General features: G+C 36.5%; 1 protein-coding gene across 4 annotated transcripts in view; it reads left to right on the top strand.

Moving 5' to 3' along the window:
- PRKD1 (protein kinase D1) overlaps window positions 1-26,522 on the top strand; it is a 149,716-nt gene that overhangs the window by 89,052 nt on the left and 34,142 nt on the right. For 3 of the 4 annotated variants that reach the window (XR_005934014.1, XM_029998885.2, XM_041128789.1), the window contains 4 exons: window positions 13,109-13,240; window positions 13,975-14,135; window positions 16,959-16,982; window positions 26,204-26,414. Coding sequence is in view for 3 of the 4 variants with exons in the window: in XM_029998885.2 (XP_029854745.1) it covers window positions 13,109-13,240; window positions 13,975-14,135; window positions 16,959-16,982; window positions 26,204-26,414 (528 nt within the window). In the remaining variant the exon portion in view is untranslated. The remainder of the gene's footprint in view (window positions 1-13,108; window positions 13,241-13,974; window positions 14,136-16,958; window positions 16,983-26,203; window positions 26,415-26,522) is intronic. The other variant, XM_029998893.2, reaches the window with a different exon arrangement.

Raw genomic sequence — 26,522 nt, forward strand, 5'->3', positions numbered from 1 at the left:
AAGGCCAACGGCATCCTGGCCTGCATCAGAAATAGTGTGGCCAGCAGGAGCAGGGAGGTGATTGTTCCCCTGTACTTGGCACTGGTGAGGCCGCACCTCGAGTGCTGTGTTGAGTTTTGGGCCCCTCACTCCAGGAAAGACATTGTGGTGCTGGCGCGTGTCCAGAGAAGGGCAACCAAGTTGGTAAGGGGCCTGGAGCACAAGTCTTATGAGGAGTGGCTGAGGCAACCGGGGTTGTTTAGCGTGGAGAAGAGGAGGCTGAGGGGAGACCTTATCACTCTCTACAGCTACCTGAAAGGGGGTCATAGTGAGGTGGGTGCTGGTCTCTTCTGTTAGGTGGCTGGAGATAGGACGAGAGGAAATGGCCTCAAGTTGCGGCAGGGGAGATTTAGGTTAGATATTAGGAAAAATTTCTTTACTGAGAGGGTTGTCACACATTGGAACAGGCTGCCCAGGGAAGTGGTTGAGTCACCATCCCTGGAGGTATTCAAAAAGCGTGTAGATGGGGTACTCCATAATATGGTTTAGTGGGCATGGATGATGGTTGGAGTCGATGATCTTGAAGGTCTCAACCTAAATGATTCTATGATTCTACAAACACTGTCATTTTTTATTTATAAAAAAATAAAACTAAATGTTGGGAAAAATACTGTTGGTAGGGAAGATGAATTCTCCTTGAGAGAAGCTACGCAAACCCTTCTGTCAGGACAAGACCTTTTTATGAGAGGTCAGTGTTCCACTGCAAGCTAATAGATCAGGCATCCTACATTGTACACCTTTAATTGTCCAATTTTCAGAGATAATAAATTTTCAATTTATTTGTGTGCTGTTTAATGAAAATATCAATTTTCTGTTCAGTTGAGATAGCATACTTGGTTTTCCAGAAGTCATACAGACACTTTCTTTTCCAAAGGCTCAGAAAGAAACTATGCTTTCATGAAAGAAGAGGACAGATGCTCAAACAGATAAATAACTATTTATGACTTAGGAAAAAAAGGGTAGAATTACATGCTGTTTTCACAGTGGAAACAGGCCACTAGCAGAGGTTCTTAGGTCTGTGCTGTTAAATACATTCATACGTGATCTGGAAAGCATGACTAGTAAAGTGTCAGTGTCACCCCAGATGAAACTCAGTTTAGATCAATAGAAAGTGTCAGGGGAATTTCTTTATTTTTATCTATGTAACAACAGGCTTGGAGTTAGCTGATACTACCAAAAATTGAGAAGTTCATTTTACAGTATGAAAACATCATCTTAGTGCTCAGTACCAATCAAGAAAAGCAAATACAAGTCTTGGAATTCTTAGGAAAGGAACAGAGACAAAACAGAAAATGCTTGTAATGTCACTGCCCTGGTGTCATCTGTCTTTATGACCTCCTCTCTGCTTCACAGAATGCTTTTGCTGCAGAGCACGGGCATCTGAGGTGGTGGTCTGGGGAAATACCACCAGATGCTGATTCTGCTTTGGGAACTCGTCTTTGAAAGGCAGGAATCCAGGCTTAGTAGATTTTGGTCTGATCCAGTCATTCTCATGCTTTTGTATTCTTATCACAAGATTTCACTGAAAAGAAATATTTTTCAAGCTATGTCAGTTTAACAGGAGTAACTTCAACGCCTGCGAATTTTCTGAGTTCTTATGATTAAGGTAGAATAAGCAATTACATTATTTTTAATTATTATGCATTAATGAGTTGTATAGCCAGCTTTGCAAGAAAGGTGGGATTGAAGTTGATTACAATTCATTACAGTTACATTCATTGCAGTTAATGCATTAAAAAAAATACCTGTCAGCTTCTAAAGCAGATCTAATTAATTCTTGATGTTCATTCTATGTTATATAGTAGGTATATATGTTAAAACCTCTGAACTTAAAAAAAACTTATTTTCCTTAAAATATCTTATTCTTACTTGGGTGAGGCAATTTTTTTTTCCTTTCTTAGTCATTTTTACTAGTTTTAATACGATACACATCACGTTTACTGTTCTTTAAAATGTTTTAGATATTATTGTTTTGACTGAGTCTAACACAACCCACTTAGTAACAGCTCAATAGATTAGTCAGGTATTACACTTCAGCAGCCCCCACTTTAGCTGAACCTTTCTCAAAAGACTTGAGGTGATGAATGAAACTTGGAGTCTGTGGTACATTGTCCTATATTTTAATGGATGTTTCCATGCTCATTTAGACTTTTAATGTGATGGTATCATCTGATTAGCATTCTGAATCAATATTAAATGCTTATCATTAAAAAGGCATTGATAGAGAAAACAAAAGTGCATGTTAATACAAAACATATTTCCATCAAAGGATGAATCAACTCTGTTTACTGTTTTACAAATTCATTTAATCTGTTTAGTCTTTCCTTACTGTATGGTGTGTGAAACTTGGATGTTGCTATAAATTATTTCACAGCCTGTGTCTTTAATAGCACTTGAGTTTTTCTTAAAGGTAGAGTGGCAAGTCCTATATATCAGTGGTCTCCAAATTTTTTTTATTGTGCACCCCATCACTAAAAATTTTTTAGCATACACCTGCAATATATGTATATCTATTTATTTATAACTTACATGTGTTGCTGAAGTTCTAATATTTTCTTCCTGCATGCTAATGGATTGTCTTGTGCACACCCAGGGGTCTGTGCACCCCACGTTGGAGACCACTTGAAGTTGTATATTAGAAAAAAAATTGTTCACCTCTAAAAAATTTAAATTGTCTTTTTTGAGTATGTGAGTAGGAAAACATCAATTAAATTTTCTTTCTCCTTTCCTCATTTTCTCATATTCTTTCAGTTGTTGCTGCTACTAACGCAGGTTCTAATCATAAAACTGCCAAAACTTGAAGATCTCTCTTTTCTTCACCAGACTCCATTCCCTTCCATCAAATAACTACCTCTGCCACTTCATTTTCAGTAGCTATAATGTGTAATGGGGAGCAAGCCTCACCTAGGCTAAGTAGAAGACTCTGATTTGTCATACAGCTTTTATTTGATACGTTTGTTTGACTCTTTCTTTGACCATATATGCTTGACCAAACATTTGTATCAGTGTATTCGTTAATTGATAGTAGTGAGTCTTGAATGGAGAGCAGCTGTATGTGATTCAGAGAGGAGCATAATGAAAAATAAAAAATAACCCACTTGGAATAACTTGCCCATCAGACGAGTTGTGTTGTTAACCTGTCAACAGTGTATTCTACACTGCTTGGATGTATGTCAGGAAAAAAAATCTAATGTTAGGAGAGTCTCTCTACTTTTTCAGTCTCTCTGAATTCATGGTCTCGATAACTCATTGCTCCAGTAGGTTTCAAATTAAATACGGCTTATGTTAAAAAAAAAAAAAATATATATCTTTCAATATCACTATTAAACTCATCAAATTTACTTTCATTGGCTGACTGCTGCCTTTGGTATTTTGAAAGAGCAAATGGCAATACAGTCTCATGGTTATTTCCAATAAATGATGTTTGCAGCCCTTTGTGGTAAGATACACATCTTCTTTTAGGAAGTGCTTGAGGTTTGTAGCTAAAGCAGGTCTGAGGACAAACAAGCAAACCTCATTCCCTTGGGGAATATAACAATTTGAAACGGAAACTTAAGGAGGAAGAGACTCGGGAACTGCCACAGGTTGCAATCTGCTGGTTTTTATACCTGGGTGGTAGTGTGACTCAAGCCTGGAGACATTGTCATTCTGACTGAAATCTGGCTCACTCTGGCTCTTAAAGAGGCCCCAAGAATGTTTCTGTTAACCCAGTTAAGGTGTAACTTGTTGCCAAAAAGAAGATTGGAGAGCTTGCCTGCTTCTTAGGACATGACGATTCCTATCACTCTAGTTTGTTGCTGCTGAAGGTTATACTACAGGGGTTATGTTTGTCCTGGTTTGGTTTTTTGGCTTCCTCCTCTTCTTGAATCCGGTAAACTCTTACTCATTTCCTTTCTATATAAAACAATTCCAGTCTTTTAATCTCACCTTATATGGAAGTCTCTTTCATGCCTCCAGTGGTTTTTCTCATCTGTCAGTTCTTCTTTCTTACCATACTTCTTTTTGGGTCAATCTCACAGAAACTGAACACGGATGTCAAGTGAGGAATATTAGTATCGCCATTTCTCAATGTTAATTTGAATCTCATTTATTTATGTGCATGGGTGAAATCCTGAGTAAACCTATTAAATCAGTAGAACACTTTTGTTATCTTCAGTGGAACAACAATATATTCTCTAAACAATTTGCTTATCTTTTTGACCTTCAGATCTACCTGGCCAGGCACTGGAGATGTTTCCATGATGAGTAATTCTTGAATTGTTGCAATCCATTTAAAAAAATTAACCACAGATCAGAGCTCTAATTCATTTTTTTTTTCCAGGTTGTGTCGTCTTGGGCACTTTATGTGTAAATTGTCCATTTACTTAGCATTGTTAGGTTCCTTTCTCCCTTTTCTAGTCTTCTCCTAGAAAGATTAAAGTGGAGATGAGAAAACACAATGGTTATATACAGTCATGCTTCTGTGATGGTCCCATATCAAAGCTCTGAGACTGGAAGAAAGCATTATTAGTCAAGCAGACACTAAAGCGTGTGCCAGAAATAGTTGTGTTTTTCCACGATTAGTTGTTTCATCACCTTCCCAGGGCTCGAGGCGAGGCTGACTGGCCTGTAGTTCCCTGGGTCCTCCTTCTTGCCCTTCTTGAAAGTACAAGTGACACTTGCTTTCCTCCAGTCTTTGGGCACTTCTCCCAATCACCATGATAGTTCAAAGATTGTTGAGAGTGGCCTCGCAATGACATCAGCCAGATCCCTCAGCACTTCTGGGCACATCCCATCAGGGCTGATGGACATCCAATGATACCATGCAAAAAAAACCCCCACCTGTGTATATTCTGTATCTAATGATGTATATTTATGAATTCTTAGGGTATTTTTAAGATATATCTAAACTTTTGCAGATTGTTCACATTAAAGAGTGTTAAAAATAGTTTAATGTACACAGAGGTTCCTTAGTGAGTTCAGCATAAGACTGTATTTTTAATTCCATTATACTTTTACCCATTAGCATTTATTCACCATATAAAAAAACATTTTCTTAACCTTTTATGAAAGAAATTTGAAGGAATTAGATAAGTTTTACAAGTGCTACTAATTCTTTTTGAGCACCTCTTCTTTTTGAGGTGTATAATTCTGACAGTAACCATGTAATCCATCACTTGTTTTTTTCAGAAGCCTTGGAAAAGAACTGTGAAGAACTTGCAAAACAAAGTCAGAGGAAATAAAGATGTAAAGACTCATAGTGTTTACTTCATGATATTAATTTAGATTAGCATGAGCACAGAAAAGGAGCAAGAGGCTTTATTTTTAATTTGGAGCTTCTCCTTATTGCCAGTACTCAGAGTTAATTTTGAACACTGCATCAATAGCTCCAGTAAACTTCCAGAGTATTTAATTTTGTTTTCCTATGCTAAATGAATACCTCTGCAGTGTAATTTTATGATTAACAGGGCCTGAATCCATGAACTAAGGTATTGCTGTTTTTTCGATGTGGGTGAAAAATGGGTAAATTCATAAAGAAAGAATTCTGTGCTGGGGTTTCAAATGAATATAAAACCTACTGTGCTGTATAGTTTGTAGGTTTGAAACTGTGGAATCATTCTCAATTGAATAGAAGTACTTTAAAATTGAACTTTAAAAATTCAGAACGTACAGATGAATCAAGCATGTTGACTCATAAATGTTAATCTCTTATTAAAACTCTCAATAAAAGTCTGAGCCAGGACTGGACAAATGATTGCAAATGGTTTATCATCTCCTACAGTTTCTTGCTTAAATCTCATGTCACGGGTGAGACAATGTAAACAAAAAACCCATAGGGAATCTGGATGCTGGGGTTTATTTAAGAACCAAGGAGGTCAGAGCTTTTACCTTACTTGAATGCCTCCCATGCTGGCTCATTTGCTCCCTTTGCAGCCTTACATTCTCTAGCTCTGCACTGCCCCTCCCAGTAAGGATGTAGCTGCTGGACAGGGAAGGCTGGGCACAAAGTTGTGTTCGTTCCTGCTCTGCCTGTGCTTGCAGCTACCAGTCTTGGGCGTCATCGACCAAAATGCATGGACGTCCCCTGACCTCCATCTCCCTGATCTCTGGGATCTTTCCCCCACTTCCATCCAGCATGTTACCTCTAAGCAGGATCTTCACCTTCATCTTTCCAGCTCCGCTTCTTTCTGAGATGACTGCTCCTTTTTGGGGACCTTTCTTTTCCACCTCCTCATGTTTCTGGACCCCCAAGCTCACAGTGTTTCCAATCTAAAGAGTCCATGTGCAGAAGCACTATGTGTGATCAGCCTTGTAGCTGGTGGTTCAGTTTCCTGTCTCTCTATCACTGGAGGATTGAGGGCATGCCACTTTTGCTTAGTCTGGGTGTTCCAAAAATTTTTGTTACTAGCCTGTACCAGTTGCAGTTAGCAAGTAGCATGCTTCTGCTTGAAAGTTCAAAATTTGATTCTGAATTACCTGCCAACCGTTAGCATTCATAATTTAAGCTATTCTTCACCTAAAACTTTGGGATAAAGCAATAATAAGTAAGGAAAACAAAATGAAATTTACTGGATTAGAAAGATTTTCCTGCATGTAAAATTTAGAGTGCTGAAGTACTCATATACATATCTAGAAGGCTCATTAGATCCAAATTGTCCATATCCAAGTTTCCTTATTTCAGAGCAGAACAAGTAAAGAAACAAGTGATTATAAATCTGTACATGTCTAGATTTTAGGAAGTCCTGATTAATTATTAGGGTCCCGATAATCTTTGTTCAATTTTTAAATCAGATTTCAAGATGGAGATCAGAGATCAAATCTTTGGCTTGTATGAACTGTCCTAGCTCTGCTGACTTTGATGGGACTCTGAAAACTGAGACTGTCTTTGATTGCCAGGATGGAACAGTGAAAAGAATAAAATCCTTTCTCTTAGCCCAGTGAAATTATATATACAGTCATTCATTGTTAAAGTTTAATCAGTGCTTGAAGTGGAATAGAGTATAACGGTATGTTACTTTTATTTTCTAAGTGGTGAATGCCAGCAGTTCTTGTAGGGAAGGACTCGGTTATGAGTGCCTGCGGGAAATCAATGGGATACATTACTCTTAAAGGCATTCCAAATGGGAGAGGGTAGCAGGAGAATGTCTGCTTTTCATAGCTGCAAGAAGATACTGCTAATCATGTGGTTGATGGTTTCTTATGCTATGAGAGGCGTGGATGCTAGATGACAGCTCCCATTATGTGAAGCTTTGTTGCTCATAATAGCAGGATCTCACCTCTGCTAATAGTTCAAAGCCCTTTTGGACTTGGAACTCAAAATGATCAGTAAATCATTTGCCTCTTTCTGAAAGCAGGACCTTGCCTCTGTGAGTTGCAATGGCTTCTTGTTCTCATTTCCAGCTGTGCTGAATGATAGATCTGCTCCTGAGCCCAGAACAAGGAGTACTAGCCATTAACAGCCAAGTCATTAACAGACTTGATGAAATAGTCTTGTCAAAACTGTTGTAGTTTCAATGTCTATGTTTTGGTGATAATAGGAAAGCTTAAATAGATGATGACAAGTTAGCTTGAGAGTTAACAGTGTAATGGTATCATATTAAGAACATAATATTGCAAACTTTTCTTCAGAGTAGTAAGTTTTTTAGGATATGATTGTAGGCATATTTGGAACCCCTTCTTTTTTTACTGCACAATTTTACGTACAGCCAGAAAGTTGCCTTCACAGCATCAGTGCTCTGTCAAAGCAAAAGGATAGCCTGACATTACAGAAGCATTTTTCTTAATAAGAAAGGTCTCCATTTAATTTGAAAAACCCCATACATATCTTTCTCTTCATCAGCAGGGCTTTTATTTTTTCAGTCAATAACACAGGAGTATTCTGAAAGTTAAATCTTTGATTGTTAGTAGTTATATGAAAGCCTTTCTAGACATGTAATTTTAAAAAGTAATGAATTACAGGGTGATAGAAGAAGTTTAAAAGAAGCACCTAATTCATATACGACTGCTTCTGGAATTGCATGCTCTGAAAAGTTAAGCTGTGCTAGATTTATCCATAGAAGGTCATGGTGGATATGGAACCACCATGAATTATCCATGTTTATACAGATTAAAGATTTGTGTAACTTGCTGGTTAACATAGTTCTTCCAGTTAAAATTCTAATGACACACTGGTTTCAGTGAATAGTGCTCTGGAATACCATCATTTCATGAGACAAGAAAACAGAATGCTGTCTGCAGAGCCTGATGAGAACACGTAAATCTGGAGCCTAGAAAAAAACTATTTTTACCTTAAAAATTAAAACCCAAAACACTTCCATGCCTTTCAGCAGAGTGGAACATTGCCAAAACAGTTTCAAAGGAAGGAGAAAGAATGATGTTTTGTATTCTTCTTGCTGCTGTATTCTGAAGTACTTGCCAAATTTAAAGCTGTCTTAAAATAAAAAGCATTTTTCCTCCCTGCCTTTTATTTTTGAATATTTATCATGTCAGTATAAAATGATATGGCTTTTTTAATATATCATTATATAAAATATGATAAGTTCCAGTTATTTAGCCAGGAGAGTTGAAATGTAGAATAAGAATGGTATTTATCACTGCTTATCTTTACTATTGGTATCTTTTTTTGATAATGCTGGAAGCATCCTAGAACTTGCCTCAGTTACCTTTTCAACCAACAGATTGGTGTTCCTCATGTAGTAGTTTGTTGTTAAGTTCAATTTCTTGCTAACCTTCTCGATGGGTGGTGCCTAAGAGTATCTTTAAGCTGTGGAGTAAGTCCTCTAATAGTGATTTGTTGGGATGCTGGTCTACACTCCCTTGTATTCCAGCCCCAAAACTCAGTACAAAGGTAGGATCTAGCAGTCCTTCACTGTTCCCTGAAATGGTTTCCTGCCTTTCTGTGCTTTGTCTTTGGTTTCTGGAGCTTCTAAGCATAACTTTCAGGACCCTTCAGTTCAGGTGGACCCTTCACCACTAGCTCCTGCTCCCATCACAGAAATATAATTCAAGTGTTCTCACAGTTCATGGTAGGTGAACAGTTTTGCCAGTCAATTCATGCCTGCTGAGTTTTAACTCCAGTACCTACTTAGTGTTGTAGCAGATATGGCAGATACAGGAGGGTGAGTTCACCATGAAAATGACAGCCTAACCTGTTGCAGAGCTATTTAAATCCAGCTGTAATTCAGCACAGACAATTTACTTTGCTGTCAAGGAAAAAAATCCCAATGTTAATTCAGTAATCAATTAAACACTTAGGTAAAATTTAAGCTTCCATTGAAAGGCAATTTCTTTGAAAATCAATCATCTCTGTTTTGCAACATGTACTGTATGAGAAATTTTAAGGACATTTAAATTGAAGGACATTTAAATGAAAAAACCTAAATATGTAATACTGCATGTGTGTTTATAATAACTGGTACAACAACTTCAAGTTCAGTACTTTGGGAGGTTTCTTTACATTTGATTTCTGCCTCCCTAAAATTGCATTAACATTATTACTGCTAAGTGTAGCATTTATCTGTAACATGAACTAAAGTAAAGATACAATAAAGTAATTTCTAAATTACCTTTTTTGCCTTGGGAGTAGAAACATTTTTTATTACAAGAGCATGAGCCATGATAACCCATTAATTATTTTGTGGGGAGACTGGAATGTTCAGTTACAGTTTTAATGGAAAGGATATAAATTATTTCTTCACCATTTGTGAAGAATGGTGGGGGGTGGGAAGAGACCAGTACAACAAAAATGGAGTTGTGAGAATGACACTCACCAACAAAATACTTTCCATCCACTTAACAGCTTCAGATGGAACTGAATTCAGGACACAGGAAGAGACCCAAATGATCAAATTCCAAAGGCCAAACTGCTTGGGAGGTTTTAATTTCAGATTTGCTTCTACAGAGATATTCGTATTTACTTTTCACAAAAAGTAGTATTTTAATATAAAGATATATTAAAATATTTTTAATCTATTATCTAAATTATTAAGCTAAAATGAAGTTACTGCTTTTCCTAAGCTTAGTTGTGGTTTTACTGCACTGTTCATACTATCTGAAAAACCACCCAGGAAATACATGTAAAACTCCTCCAATCTTCCAATTTAGCAAATATCATTTACTCAGAATTTAAATACATGTACAACTTTAGGTAGGTATTCAAGGAAATAGGCATAAACTTACATACCTACTTAAATCCTTTGCTAGATTGACACGCTATTTTTATTTTACACATCACTCTTGTTTTAATAGTGCTTTGATTATTATTTGTATGCTTTTAGAAACAACCTCAGGAAAGTATTTTTATAAACAAAAAGTTTGCATTTCTAAAAGTCACATATATGTTATCAAAATTCATGGCTATCACGTCTGAGGGTCTTCCTTGTCTTCTCCCTTGGGGAAAAATGCATGCTCACTGAGTATCTTGTTTTAGTAAGCATTTTGGTTTTATATTTGTTATGTGCAAATTTAAACTAGAGACACAATAGCAAAAAAGTGTACATTGCAGTTCTGTTGGAAGCTGATGGGGCATGGTGTTCCAGTCTTGGTACTTACCCTTTAGAAAGCTCCAAGATACGTAGCTTTTCCATGATCATTTTGTTATGCGAAGAAGTGGAGGTATTAATCACAATATTCTTCATAGAGCTATAAACCTCTGAACCTGTAGGCTGACCAGGACAGATGCTAGTGTGTATTTTCTATGCAGAGAGGTTACAGCATGGCTGTGAACTGTTTTCCTTGCTCCTCCTTCTCCAGTCCTAGTTCCTAAAGAACTTCTCTTTAGGTTCAGTATGATTTTAATCTATAATTTGATTTCATCTAGCTGCTGGGCTATCGTAGCTCAATTGGTATCCATATGTGGTAGGACCATAGAGCTCTCTGTTGCTTGGCTGTGGCATGTTTTCCTCCTGGTGGCTGCATGCTGGTGATCTAGAGGCCCAGAAAAATGAATCCTTCTCGAACTCTACAAACCAATGATCTACTGGGGAGGGGTTTTCCTACTTCCTTTGGTATATCTTCAATATGAAATTAAATAGGGAAGTTGATATGCCTGTATTTTGTTCTGCTTTTACAAGTGGAGAATAAAAATTTTTGTATTTTAAATAACATCAAAATATATTTTAAAGTTTGAGTGCTTGATCCTTCCAGTGTATTCTTGATTCGATTGGAATTGCAGAAAAACATCTGGCTATATGCACAGAAAAGATGGTTGACTTTAAGTCCTAGAAAAAGTAAAATCACAAGAATTCTGTTCAACATCTAAAATGCATTCTGATGAGTTGTGTTTTCTAGTATACCAAGGAGAGCACTGCCATTACAGAGTAAGCATTGCCTTAACAGTGAACTTGACTGCTGCAGTCTGGGAAAAAAATAGAAAAATAATGTACTTGAACAAGTATCCTTATGTGTTTGGAAGCCCTTGAGGCTGAAAAAAATGCCTGGCCTAACATTGTTAAATAAATATAAAACTATTTTATTTCAGATGCGGGATGTTCTAACACGTCGGACTGTTTTATGAAGCCCTAATTTTATGAATTAAGTAAGCTTTTTAGTGTGGGTTTTTATGAAAACGAGGAACAGAATAAGTCTGGGAAAAGAAAATGAAATCCTGAATTAGATAAACTGTTAGGTGATTTAGATTGTTTTAATAAAAATTAAAAAAAGAAGGTTTGATATCATTGGAGTCATTGGATCCTACTTTTGTGATGGTATTCCAAATACCTCTGTTAAATGATCCCTAGAGTGGTTGAGAGTAGAAACATATTTTTCTTTGGACATTTTTTGAAAAGTTTTGAAAAGTTTTTCTGAAGTGTAGCAGTTTTGTGCGCAGAAGGAACTGAGTCCAGGGCATAGGTCTGTATTGGTACTCCACTCTAATTAGTTAAAAACCTTTTCTTGATTGGTATGCAGATTTTTGGTCCTCTTTTCGTTAATACACAAGGAACAAGCCAGGGGCTAAGGGTATTTGGATCTTTTAGGAATTCATTTGAACTGAACCATTAAAAAAAATGTTGTTTTTTTCCTCTCAATTGCAAATCAGGAATGTATTTCTTGTTGAGAGACAAAGCATTTCTATTAAGTGGCTACATACCTGGTTCATTCGTACTGATATCTGTGAAGAGTAAGCACACACTAAAATCACCTGTTTAAATGGCAGTCTGAATGGGATCAAATGTTTGCATACGTGCTTAACATTTAACAACATTTGACAGATGCTATTTTTCATTAGACTATCTGATATATGTTTAACGTATTTAATAAGAAAAAGAAAAAGATTTCATTAAAGTGTATTTTTAAAAGTATAGTGGTACTGGCTGCTTCTGTATAATAAATAGTTCTTAAAACACTTTCATTTTTTATTTTTATAGTTTTCACTAGTGCCTTTAGCTAGTCCCTACAACTTTTGCAACTGTTACACTGGTTGCAGGCTTGCATCACTTTGAAAGGATTGGTACTTCAGGAAATATACAGCAGTCTTCCAGCCTGCTGCAAGGTCTTTGTCTCTATTGATGATTGGGTGTATAATTACATGTAAACTCTAATGTATATTTTTGACTTTGATCAGTTCACCAATACCAACATAGGCTGCTGAATCAGATACACCAAATGGTCAGCTGAAATGGCCCATTTTTAATACATTTTCCTTTACTTGTCTGAAAAAAAAAAAAGAATGTTTCTTTACTGGATATGTTCAGTTTATCTTATGTATCTATACCTTCAGGTGTAGCGAGTCAAGTCTGTAAAAGAGTGTTTTGAAAAATTTCCAACATTTGATTGAATTCTGGCGATTTCTGATAAATGTTTGATATGCTATTGTCCTCCTGTGTTTTATTGGAAAAATATTCTCAGAGAAGTTATTGCTACAAATTTCTAAAAGCAGCTTTGTTCTTTTTCTAGTGGTCATTATAGTATGAAGGTATATCATTAATCTTTTTATCTTCAAAATATAGTACGATGACCAATACAAAATTCAAAGTTCATCATCACAGTGACCAAAAGGGGTTTTGCTTTGTTCAGTGAAGTACCACATAAATGAAGCATATTAGTTATGTTACTATTTTTATTAATTTTTTGAATGATCTTGTTGTTACAGCTTCTGCTACATTTGAAGACTTTCAAATCCGGCCCCATGCTCTTTTTGTTCATTCATATCGAGCGCCAGCCTTTTGTGATCATTGTGGAGAAATGCTGTGGGGGCTGGTGCGTCAGGGACTCAAATGTGAAGGTAAGCTGCAGTGAGATGTGATCTTTCACTCTCGGGAAGAGACCTGTCCATTCCACTTGTGCATGTTGTCTCTGATGCTGCTTTTCAATTGGTTAGGCATCAGAGAAAAATTACAGTAGGTAGAGACAGTAAGCACTATCAAAAAAATTAACTGATTAAAGAACTAATCCTTTTGACTGCTCTGAGGCCTCCTAGATAAGGCTCTGTAACCTGAAGTGCAAAAAAATTGGTATATATGTATTTTTAAGAAAAGGTTTTCTGTGTCTTACACTTCCCTTATGAGCCTAAGCCTGTATCTCATTCTATATCACGTTAAGTCAGATAATTTAACTGAAATTACTGTCAGTCCATATGAGGTTTTAATACCTATCTTTTCTCATTTTGCCACAACTGTTTGACTCCTGGCAGACTATATCCAGTGGAATATACTATTTGCAGTGAAAGACCTCCTTACCTCCCAAATGCTGATCACAGAAATTTCCTGCGCTTTAAGACCATAGATTTTTGAAAAATCAAAGAAAAAACACTAATTACAGATATAACTGTTTGGAGCTTGTAACGTTATCTCTCCAAAAAATTGTAGAATATAGGAGCTAAACCAGCAGAGTAGAGGAAAAAAGTTTAATCAGAAGTATGAGTAGTGGTTTTGAATTCTTGTTGGTTTTGAGGGGGCGGAATCTTTGCTTTTTCCAGTAATAAACTGTAATCAGGTGGTTTTAAATTTCTCTTTTCAGGATGTGGTCTAAATTACCATAAGAGATGTGCGTTTAAAATCCCTAACAACTGCAGTGGCGTACGGAAAAGGCGCCCGTCAAACGTGTCCCTAACAGGTCTCAGCACTGTTCGGACAGTTTCTGCAGAACCCTCGCCCAGCGTGCCGGATGAAGCCCTTCTGGTATGGGATTCCCTAGCTATAGAGGCCATGGGTGTTGCTGATAAGAAACAATGACATTTGCTGCTGTAGGATCTGGTTTTGCCTGTTGTAGACCACAGAGGAGGGTGGTATGTAAATGATAGAGCCTTGCTGTGAGAAAAGGCATCCTGACGTAAAAGGGAGGTCACCAGCTTAAGGTATGTGGGTTTAAGGTATGTGTCACTTCTGATACTCCCAGGAGTCTCCTCCCTTTATCAAGCATTAGGTTATTTTGAAGGTCTAAAACTGCCACCCATGCTAATGTGAGTAGTTGCATCTTGGAGCATGTTTTCTCTGGAACTGGAAGTTGAATTTCTTCTGTATCAGGCTATTATATCCATTGGTTTATGGTATAGGAAAGATTTGCCTGAGGAGAACACTGTGACTCAAACACCACAGTATCAAACTGAGTATCTGTCAGAGTCAAGCCTGTAGTTAATTAGTTGGAGCCTGCATATTTAGCACATTTCTAAGCGTTCAGAAGAAAGTAGGAGAAGTCTCCATTATTTCCTTAAACAGATCTTTGTAGTGAATGTATGTATATGTTTGTATATATGTGTGTAGATATGTATCTAGATGTACAGTATACACACAGGCACACTTAATTATATGGTATACTTGTATATGCATTAATATAGTAGTTTTCCATCATGAAAACAACTCTTCTGAGAACAAAATGTAATGACTGGAGTAAATTAGAATGATACGTATTTTTTATCTTTGGCATATTTGTTCCTTTTAACATTCATGGTCACAATATACTTGAATAGTTAAGAATTTACATTGTGTGTAAATGAATCCACTCCTAAGGGAAAGTTTTGAAAACCTTAAGGTTTAAAAGAGAGGAAAGAGTTTATAAGTACACACAACAATTATCATGTTTTCCTCTCAATTAGAATATTAAACTTATTAAACTTGACATACTAAAAGGACACTGTTGCAAATGATGTAGACCTGGTGTTACATGCAGTACCATCTACGAACCATAATTATGTACTTATGCTACTGATTATCATTAGCCTAAAGCTACTTGGAAATTAAGGTTAACATTATGAATCTGTATTTTTAATTGAAAAGCTGCATAAATGAGTAAGGTGCTTAAGTTCTGCAAAAACTGCAGCAACAAATCTTTATAAGACTATTCAACTCAGTAGGTTGTTTCAGAAATGCTGACTTATTCAGACCAAGATAGAAAATGTTGAGCAAGGCTGGCCCTAATTCTGAATTGTTTCTGGAATTTTGGTTAAAAAAATTGTATGAGTGAGCATCCTGGTAAACTTTCTATAAATATTCACTGCACTGTACAGTTACAAGATAGCAAAAAATTTCAGTTTGAAAGCATTTTTTATTATATGACTGTTGTTTGCTGATACATTCTTACATGAAATACCTGTTTTGCAAAGCTACATGTTTTAAAACTGTTGAAAATATTAAACTGGCCAGTGAAGAAGTACAGTAAGTTTCATATACACTGCAGGCTATACTTCTCTGAGAACTTGTAATCATCAGTGTACCCATGCTGATGATTCAGCACATCACACATGCGCACACACACATGCATGCACAAAGAAAATTTGTTTACAGTAGGTACAGGGATGGGCATTAGCCTAGAGAAATGAAATAGCTTTCCTATTTTACTGTTATTTCAGGAGATGATGGTATCATTTACCAGATTTTCAGAAGTGCTCTCACTTATGGCTTCTATATGTCTTTTGTTTTGGGTTTTTTGCATTGAATGTGTTTCAATTTTTTTCCCTTTTTTTTTAAGTGTGCATAAGCTTTGTCAGTTCTCCTGTATCAGATCTGTCCTTTGGACTCCATTCTTCTGCAGTACTTGTGAGATAAGTTTTATGGCAGTTTATACTGTGGTACCAATCAAAGCATGCACTTTGGAATGTGTTTCATTTTCCTGCAGTCTGTGTGAATACACTAAGAAACATCATCCTTGTTCACAAAATCGTATAATTCGTTATTACTATTGATGTGGCACTTTGTATCACTGGTAACAAAATATCATCTCTGTTTGGGACCACTGAATTCAATCAGATATCTGTCAATTCTTTAAATAGGACTAAAATAAATGTTATTTTTACCCCTGTTTACTATGTAGTGTCAGAGCAGTTGAGAGAGGAGTTCCTGGAGAACTTTCATAGATGGAATTATTAACTAAGTTATGATTTCAGAACCTTTTTGTCGATGTTGTGTGAACCAGAAAGAAGCCAACTTTAGTGCACAGTGTTAAATTTAGCTTGTAAGTCTGGCTTCTGGAAAAATGCCACTGATGAAGTGAAGAAGTTATGCCTTAACTTATGGAATTGTGGCATTTGAAAAATCTTTGAGACAGGATAATGTGGAATCCTGCAAAGAGTACTTTAATTGTCCTTTCACAGGGAACCACCACATAGAGACACAGTTTCAGTTTGGGTATAAGTGTTTTCATTAGCCAATAATGTATTTCATTTGAGCTGAAAATTGACTGGGGACTATATTTGAGTACAGCTTTAAAAATATACCTACAAAGAATAAAATCTGGGCAATATCCTTTTTCTGATTCTTAACTTAGTAGTGTAAAGCTTATAAACAGAAATGCTAAAAACAAGTAGAACTAGGAGAATGCTGTGTAACCCAGATTGTAACCTGTTGTAGCTCAAATGCAATACTTTTGCATTCTATTCCATAACATAGAATGAGAGTATAAAATAATCTCACATTCATGCTTGCTTCTTAAAGTAACATTATTTTCTGTCTTTTCCTCCCCCTTATTTCTTTGTTCTGTTTTTCTTTCTTTCCAACTTCCTGTCTCAGTCTCCTGTCAGCCCTGGCTATGAGGTATGTACTGAATTTACTCTACTCCCTATCATACTATCAGGAACATCCTCTGTTATGATTATGAGTGTCAATGTGAAGAAATGCAGGAATTTAATCAGGTTAGTATATTAGAATCTTCAGAACTCAAGAGTATTTGTTTGTCTTTTAGAAAGAATATACCGAGTGTGAAACTCCAAAGTCCAGATTGCAAAGTGAAGGTCATAATTCTTATACTAAACAGTAAAATTAGCTAACATTAAAATATTTTGATACAAAACTGGCTTTTTCATTTCTTAGGCATGATAGAGGTTGTTGGTTGGACTGAAGCCATTTTTTACTGGTAGTGACACATGGGAAGAAAATTTTAACTTCACTTTCAGAACATTGGGAATTTGCTGGAGTGATGTAGAAAATAAACATTTTATTTTAAGCTGAACAAACCTGATCTTTAAGTGTTTACCAGCAATAAACTTCTAATACCGTAATGCAGTGTAGTAGTAGGTTGCATTAAAAAAACCCCAAACAGTCAAGGATTCTGTATTTCTCTGGAAACAAACATAAACACTGTACAACTAAGTTATAGCTATATATAAAAAGAGTATCAAGTCTAAATGAGAAGACAATGGGTAATGGATACTTCATGCCAAAGGTTGTCCTCTTTGGCTTTCAATATGGGTTTTCCAAAGAAGTTTGTTTCGTGTTTAAAGTTTTAAAAGTGTTTGAAACTATGAAATGTTGGCATCTTTCCCTTGCAGCATATATTTGAGATGCAGCCAGAGGAGAGCAGGCTTTGCAAATGTTTTCCTTTTTAGAAATGCTGCATAGTTAATCTGAGGAATATTTTGTTACACTGAAATGAAGATTATAATGGCCAAACATCTATCTCTTTGAAAGAAATAACTTTTATTTCTTCCTAAAACACATATTCTTATTGTAGTGTGCCCCAGAATTACAACTCCACAGAATACCCATGAAACAATATAAACAAGCGTGCGTAGAACAGGGTTTTGTAATATCTAAGCTAATTTTATTCTAAGTATGTGCTATCTGAAAAATGATGAATCCATCAATCTGGATGGTGATGGATTACCCTAAATGAACAGTAATTAAAAGTAGTAATGAAAAAAAATAAAGGTAATTGGAGGAAAAACAAAATTGTATTTCTTTTGTAAAAAGAAAATATGTTAATCATATACGTTTATACTTTAAAATGCATTTATATGACACAATAGAATTTTATTTCTATTTATTTTCATATATGTTTCCATTATTTTGGTAAGTTTTACTCATTCTTCTAGAAGTGATGAATGTTGATATGTTAAGGTAGTTTTATAGACACATTGGAAGTGATTTCTCAGAAAAAGCCTAGCTGAGCTTTGCTTTCAATAGGAATGCTGTGCCTTACGGGGCACAGGTAAGTGAAATATTACAGAGTTACTTACATATTATCTTTGCTTTTTGATGAAGAATCAGGAATTATTTTTTGCTAAATAATTAAAAATTTGAATAGTTTGAGTTAAAAAGATTCACCAGGTGAATCTAGGGTCATGCACTGAACAGAACTGAGAATCAAGAAGTCAGTGAATCTGACACTGAAAGTTAAATATCCAAATAGGAATTTAAGTTAATTTCACAATCTTTTAGGTATCATTTTTTAGTTTTCTTGCTTTTGTACAATTATTTAGAATATTAAAAAGTATTAAAGGTAAAAACCTCAACAAAAACTATTTAAAATGTAGTTCTCTCTTTTCTTATAGCATTGCATGTCTATGACATTCAAAGTCCAACTGAACCCTGAATTAAAACATTGTAGGATACAGAAAGTAAATTTGGAATGGCTTACCTTACACACTGCTGTGCCATAAAATAATAGTAGTTCCCATACTAGCTGTCACGCACTAAATACTGTAGGGCTGAATTTCTTGTGACTAATTCAAACTACATTAGAGCTTTTCTGACCTAATTCGCCCCAATATGATTGTTTCAGAAGTTCCTTGCAGCTAGATGAGATCTAAAAAGATGATCAAGCTAATTATTTTAAGTTAAAAGATGTATATTTAGGAAAGCATTAAACATTGCATCAGTTGTGCATCTAATATTTTCCAAATATCTAGGAAGATAGGTAGAAGAGAAAATGGTCAGCTTAAGATGTACATGTTCTGAAATTTCATATGTGCCATGTCTGCTGATGTTTTTGAATGTAACTTTTTTGTGATCCCTTGGAGAGATTTTATGGGTATTTGATTCTTCAGCTTGGAAGAGGAGAGAGGTTCAGGTTGCTCTTGTCCTCAGGTAATTGCCACTTGTTCTTAAATCCCCCATTTGTTTTTAGGAAAGACATACAATAATAGTTGTCAGATTATGATCCTTCATATGAGTCACTATGGCTTAAACTGAGGACTTGTAGATGCTCTGCAACTGTGACAGTAGGAATTCTTTAGGAGTGTATGGTACGTCCAAGCAAAGTTACACTCAGAGCTAAGTTCTTGTAGTTTGTAAGTACTGACACAAAGGTTTGCACATACTGAAAATACAAAAAAGTGGCAAACCCTGAAGCACACGTTTTACTTTTCTATAGCATCTCTGAAACATCATTCATATTAATGCTGGGTCATGTGAAATGGTATGAGATCCCAAAGTGCAATTTGTATTTTGAGGAATAGAGGCAATCAATGCAACCTTTTATCTCCACTCACATGGCCCAAACATGGTCAGTTTTGCTTTCCCTTTTAAGCTTGTTTTTCTGCATTGGTAACGTCCTACTGCCCCCAAACTTCCTCTCTTTATAGACAAGCCTTGCCAAGCTGGTTTTTCTAGACCTCCTCTGTCCAAGGCCAAAACTTTTTCCAAGCCAGTGGCTGTGGTTAAGCTCAAAGACCTGCTGGTTATCCCTGATTCAGTAAGGATGGTATGGAGACAGTGTCGGATGGGATGCATTTACACAGACGTTGGGGGAAAAAAAAAAGGCAATATTGATATGTGATAGGGTGAACCAGAATTGTGCAAAGATTCCCTGAAGGGTTTTGTCTTGAATTATGACTTGGCTATGACACCTTTGTACCATGGTATGTGCCTTTTTTTTTTTTTTCCTTTCTTGTTAGTTCTATGCAGTGGGTGCAACTGAGCTGCTGAGTCTGGCTTATGATGTGGGCATTCTAGTAGTGCAAGAGACTTACATGAAAATAATTTATTACTTAAAATTATGAAGCACATAATAGAAGATCAAACTAAACCTAATATTTTTGAAGGAACTTCCATCTGTAGCATGCAGGAAAAAAGCTTTGTGCTATATAAGCCCTACCTACTATGCCTGCTGGCACTAGCAAATCCTTGGTCAACAAAGGGCTTTTGTTTTGGGAAATCCCTGAGTCTGAGAAGTCAGCATAGTCACACAGTGACTGCTGAAACCCAGTAATCTTCTCTTGTTACTTTGCAAAATAAGGCAGGTTACAGACAGAGCATTCAAACCACTGTTAGCTGGTATTGATGTCTGAGTGGAGGAATGGGGTACATAATAATTTCCATCTGTGGATAGTTTAATATTAACAGCTTGTACTGAGGTCGGTTCTTTGATGTGTTTACACATGTGACACTGAAGTGTTTTTCAGACCATAGCTATCTAACTATGGTGCTTGTAGGATTAAATCATACACTTGACTTAAAGAGAAGAGTGCAAGAAGCCTCGAAAGACAACACAGTTGATTGCAGTCTAAGTGCGGTATTTCAGTATATTTAACTAAAGACTTGTTTCCTTGAATTCACTTAATTACAGTCACATAGTTTAATTTGTAAAAGAAAGTCAACATTTGCATTGCATTAAAAACATAGTAGTTCCTGTGGTTACATAGATATCTAGCACCTCGTTTGACAGAAGCTTCCTGTGAAGAAATTATATATGAACATACTAAGGCTTTCTCCTCTGCCTTCAATATAGGAAGGAAATGTTTCAACAAGTATGCTTCAACACTGAAAATGAAACTTCATGCAGACAGTTATTGCTGTTTGGTTTTTTTAAATATACATCACTTTACTCGGTTGTCCAAGTAAATAAAAAAAACCTAGTTCATGATATTTTTTTTTTTCTTAAGGCAAACATTTCAAAATTGTAGGAATACCTGTGTTGGTTTTGATTTAATATCTCAGTGTAAAGCACAAGAATAATCTCAAATACTTTTTAGATACTAAGCCTGCAAAAGGTTAGCACTTCTTTGTGAACAGTTTTGAAAAATTATATATTTAGGAAAGTGTAGGATGTGTAGCCTGTTCTCTTCTGCGTGAAGGTTACTGACTTGAATGTGTTTCTGCAAGCATGATTTAAAGTAAGATTATCAAATGTCAAAATTGAAGTATTTCTTTTCTGACTCTTCTAGAACATGAAGTTCTTCAGTAAAGTTTTGTCAGGATCCCTGGGACATTTTTAGTGGCACTGTTGAAACCTTTTAAAAGAAGTCAGGCAAACAGCAGTCTTTTATGTTTTAGGCTGGCCTGTGCAGCTGGATTGCAGGGCTGGTCCTTGTCTTTTTTCCCAAAAGGCCAACTCTGCATCCAGGCAGTCAGGTTTTATTGCTTCCCATTAGTCCCTTCAGCATCTCCCTAAAGTTTCTTTGATTTCGGTGCCTGGGAGGGATAGATGTGGTGCTGGAAGACAGTCAAACTCACCCAGGTGATAAGAACAGCTGAATCCATTGGCAGGGAATCAGTATTTATTTCAGTTTCTTAATTGTATTTTGCAATGGATTTGGACAAGGTAAAAATGACAAGGAAGATCTCCTGCTGATGTATTTTTACCTTTGGGGTAGCAGTTACATGGAGGACTGTCTCCTTCCTGCAATGACAGGGTTCTGTACAATGACTTTGTGCTTCTGGCTACTGTAGACAAATTGTTGTGTCCTTGAATAGCTTTTAACAAAGCTCACCAGATAAACCATGAGTAGCTTCAGTCTATTCCAAAAATTTGAAGAAATTGAACAAGAAGGAGGGGCAACGCATCAGCTAGTAATAGTCATATAGAATGCCCCATGTAGGGGAAAAGCTTGGCACCTCTCCCTTCTGGGGATTAAAACTTTTTTCAAAATAAAAGAGTAAGCAAACACTGGATTCAATTAGATTCTCCTAGTTTAAGGCATAATTGAATTGAAGTCTCTGGATGTGATCAGTGTCACTGGCTTTGTTGGACATCCAAACAGTTAAGTATCTGCACATGTGTTTGTTGTCACTTGGAAAATCATATTCTGAGCTGTTAAAGTATAGATTACCTTGCTAGGATGGTTGTTCTAAAGGACTGTTTAGTGTTTGGAGCTGCACAGGCTGTTTCCATGGTGTAATCCAGTTAAGCAATCATTTCCTGGGAAGTTTCCAGATTTGCTGAGTCAGTAGTCTGGCTGACTACCAGGAAAAACTAATTTATCTTTCTAACAAACCAGGCACACCAACTGAAGAAGGTGCTTTGTGGAAGAGATTCTTGCTTTTGCAGTGAAAATAGGAGAGTTCCTGGTTTCCTTTTCTTTCAGGGGCTTTAAATTGTGGCATCTGTCTGGTGCTGGGAGTGCTGGAAGTTAAACTTGAGGGATATTCACAGAAGTTTTGGAAGATACTGTGAGGAGAAGCTCGTCATTGACAAGAGGGAGGAGGTGCTCCTCCTCCTAATCAGTCAGTCATCAGAGGGGTGTGGAGTGATGCTCTGGCTGCTGCTACCTCAAGTTCTCTGTCACCAGCTTCCCTTCCCTTGCTGCCTCTGAGCAGGAGCCGAGGGTCACGTTGCCTCCGGCTGGAAGAGGGAAGGAGTGTGAGTCCGTCATATCAGGCTTGGGCACGCAGGAGAGAGACCAGATCTGTGACTGCTGTTGTCTTTTCTAGTATGGGAGAAGGTGAAACTCAGCTTTAGCTCTTACTTGACCTGAAGAGACTGTAAATTAAGAATTGCTGGTGTGTTACACGGTGTGCTGTGCTACTATTGCGTAGCAGCCCAGTGCTTGCAGAAAGGCAAAGAAAAGCTGAAATACTTTTTCTGTAAATAGAAAAGGCTGACGGATTTTGCCTACAAAAAAATTGTTAGAGTGAGTTTAGGCCTACCTATTTAGTTTCACTTGTTTTGAAGTAAAGGTGGTGAAACTGTTGTGTTCATTTGTTACTGAGCTTGTTTGAATATTAAAATCGCATTAAAAAAATTAAAGTAGGGACCAGTCTTCAAGACTGACATCCTACAGTAGGTCTTCCAATGTTTTATCTTTTGTATAGTATCCGCTTGAACTGTAGAGAACCCTTCTAAATTACTAGCAAAAGTCGCCTATTCTCTAACATTACTTGGCAACTGTGTAAAGTGAGACTTGAAGTAAATCCTTCAAAAATTATAACTGTGCATTGACCGGTATAAATTTCAAGAAACAAGTTTAATAAACAACAGGACAAAACCTTTATCAATGGTAACTCAGTATTTGATCAAAGCTGATGGTATGATGAGTGACTGTTGCAGAGTTATCTTTCAGAAAGGATTGACTCAATGTAGAGCATCTAGAATTTGCTTTTTGTCCAACCTCAAGTTTTCTCAGAACCATCCAGAAGCATATACTAGCATATTAAAACTGAAATCTTGCCATCAAACTGAAAAAGCAAAAATTATAGCAAATAATTTGTCCCACACTCATACTGTACCACACCTGACATTTGATCAGACATCATCTAGGCAGCACATCTCAGCAGTCAGAGCCAAAGCTGTAGTGAAGCCTGTCTCTATTAGTCATGTAAGGGCCTAAGATTAGTCTCAGTACATTTCAGCAACACTGCTGAAGTTTCTAAAGCTTGCAAGAGGTTTGGTGAGAAAAAACTGGGCAAAACTAACTTCCTAAAATGCTTTGAGCATGAGGTTAACTAGATGTAAGTAATTTGGACTTTTAAAAAGCTTTCAGCAGTATTCAGCTGTCAAAGTAATTTTTGATTAGGCAGTAATTTGGAAGACGAAGGCAAAGAATGACAATACAAAGTAGATTTAGTTTAGGAGATATTAGGTAGGGTTCTAAGAGAGATCATAATGTTAGGACGTACTTGGATCACTCGTACTTCAGACAAGAGTAAGACTGTCAAGAAATAGCTCTAGTGGTAAGAACAGTAAACTGAAATATTAGTTTGTTGTAGTGACATAATGAAAGCAATCAATAGAACACTTTCCCCTTAAGAAAGTCTTACTCCTTTTCAATTAAAGTATATTTTAAGAGAATACTGTCACTACATGTGAGAAGTCCACCAAATGTCCGTATTCAAGACAAAGACAGCAAAGTGTTGTGACTGATGCCTTGCAGGTAGTGATTAGAATTAAGGCAAACCATTAAAGCATTACTTTATTCAAAAAGAAAATACTTAGATTAAAATGTATAACTGTTCTTGTGAGCACCGAAGAGCAAATTCAGAGCTAGGTATCTGACCGTAGCATAGGGTTGAGGATGTAACTTGTAAGGCACTGCACTAAGACTGAAGGAGCATCAGTCTGGGCCAAAACTGTCCCTATTCTACATACAAGACTGAGAGGACTGCATAACTATTTCTGGCTCCTCCTGTGTGTTTTGTCCTGTCCACAAGTACTGAGGGCTTTCTTTTGCGGGTAGTTTGCACAAGCTGAGCAGTGCAATTTGTGCTGTATATGTGGGCTCATTCTTTTCTGCCTGCTGAGCTTCTACCCTCCCTTCCAAAGTCCTGTTCATGTTGACTTCGTGAAGACCTAAAACTCAGGAAGTAAACACATAATATCAAAGTATGTACTCACACTTTTTCCACTATTATTTGTGATAAAGAAAAGACAGATGCTTTTTTACAGTTGTTTCGATCTAATTTGTTTATGGTGACCATATGTACCTGGCTCACACACTGTATTTTGCATATTTTTTCCTTGATTTGACAGAACTGCATTTATGCAATGGATAAGCATGTGATGTTGGCATTGTTGTCAGTTAGCAGGCTAGCTCTAATGTTGAGCAAATCTATTGCATATGCCTCTTTGGAAAGACGGACAGTTCTACAGTATAACTAAAGTAATTGATCTTCACAGTAAGAAACCTGTCTGAACTTTGGAAGGAAGAAATATTTTTTTTTCTCCATGGCAAATACACTACGAAGGCAAAGCCTGGACCTCTTTAGGTTCTTCTGCCATCATAGTGACTTTCAAATACCTTCTTTACTCTAAGATTCTCAGACAGAAGCGTACAGAAATGTATTTTTATATTTTGGTGACCAGGCAATAATAATCAATCGCCTTCTTAGATGAAGAATTTCCTATAACATTATTAGTTTGAAGCAAAACTGTTTTTCAAGTTAGGCCAATCTGACGTTTCAGCTACTACAACTTTTTGAACAGTGTAGGCTCACTGGGAATGACTCGTTTTCTAGCCTTCAGGTATCAGATTATTTGCAGATGATGGCAAGAAGATGCTGAGTTTTCAATGATCAAGCTGCATCTTGCCACCTTTTTTTTCTCCTTTCCATGTTAACTCTGGGTGTAGTTTGATGGTTTCTGAAGGGCAGTTCTTAGGAGAAGGCAGTTTTCTGGGTTAGTTGTTTCCTGGGGTAATTACCATATTTACTTCTAAATTAAGTTAGTAGAGAAAATAAGGTAACTTGTTTCTTTCAGGGATTCTTTGGATTCCATGCCTTAGACTGTGTGTCTTGCTTCATATACGTATTTATATATATGTATTTAAATACCTATTGTGATCTATTGTGCGTAATCTGAATGTGGTAAGGTTAGTGATAGCAAAAATTATAAATAAAGGGAATGGAAAATACTGATTTGTGTTCCATCAAAACCTGCATGCACACAGATTAAGGTAATAATTTTCTTGATGTTTATGCAAAAATATACAGCCTTTCAAGGTTACCTTTGATACAAAATGGAAAATAAGAGAGGTAAAAATGGCTTGCTTTTTTTAATTGGAACACAAAATGCTTTTCTGAGAAATCTTCAGCGAATATTTTCATTTTCATAAGAATTAATTTTTTTCTGAAATAAAAACTCATTTCATCCACAATGTGAAATGTATGATAGTAGTGTTGGCAAAGATATTGTTTGATACCAATCCAGTTTTTCAAAAGCAGTCTGAGAGGGGTGTGTTGCATCTTCTATTAATTTGTAAAAGCACTTACATTACTCTTTATGACATATGACTTACTGTTCTTGAGGTGAGTATGAATATGATACTCTTCTAAGAATGAATAAATCATGATTATTTCAAATGTTCTTTTTATGTATTTCACAGCAAAAGACACCATCAGAATCATTCACTGGGCGAGAGAAGAGATCAAATTCACAGTCGTACATTGGGCGACCTATTCAGCTAGACAAGATCTTACTGTCCAAGGTTAAAGTGCCTCACACTTTTGTCATCCACTCTTACACACGGCCAACAGTTTGCCAGTACTGTAAGAAGCTTCTCAAAGGGCTCTTTAGACAGGGTTTGCAGTGCAAAGGTAAGTAAACGCCCTTTAGGAACATAAAAGCTAAGGATAATAAAATCAGTAAATTAGCATTTGAGTAGTTACTATGTAGCCTTACTCATGATTTCTTCACTGAAACTG

Source organism: Aquila chrysaetos, chromosome 2, assembly GCF_900496995.4.
Source record: "Aquila chrysaetos chrysaetos chromosome 2, bAquChr1.4, whole genome shotgun sequence".
Classification (NCBI taxonomy): Eukaryota; Metazoa; Chordata; class Aves; order Accipitriformes; family Accipitridae; genus Aquila; species Aquila chrysaetos.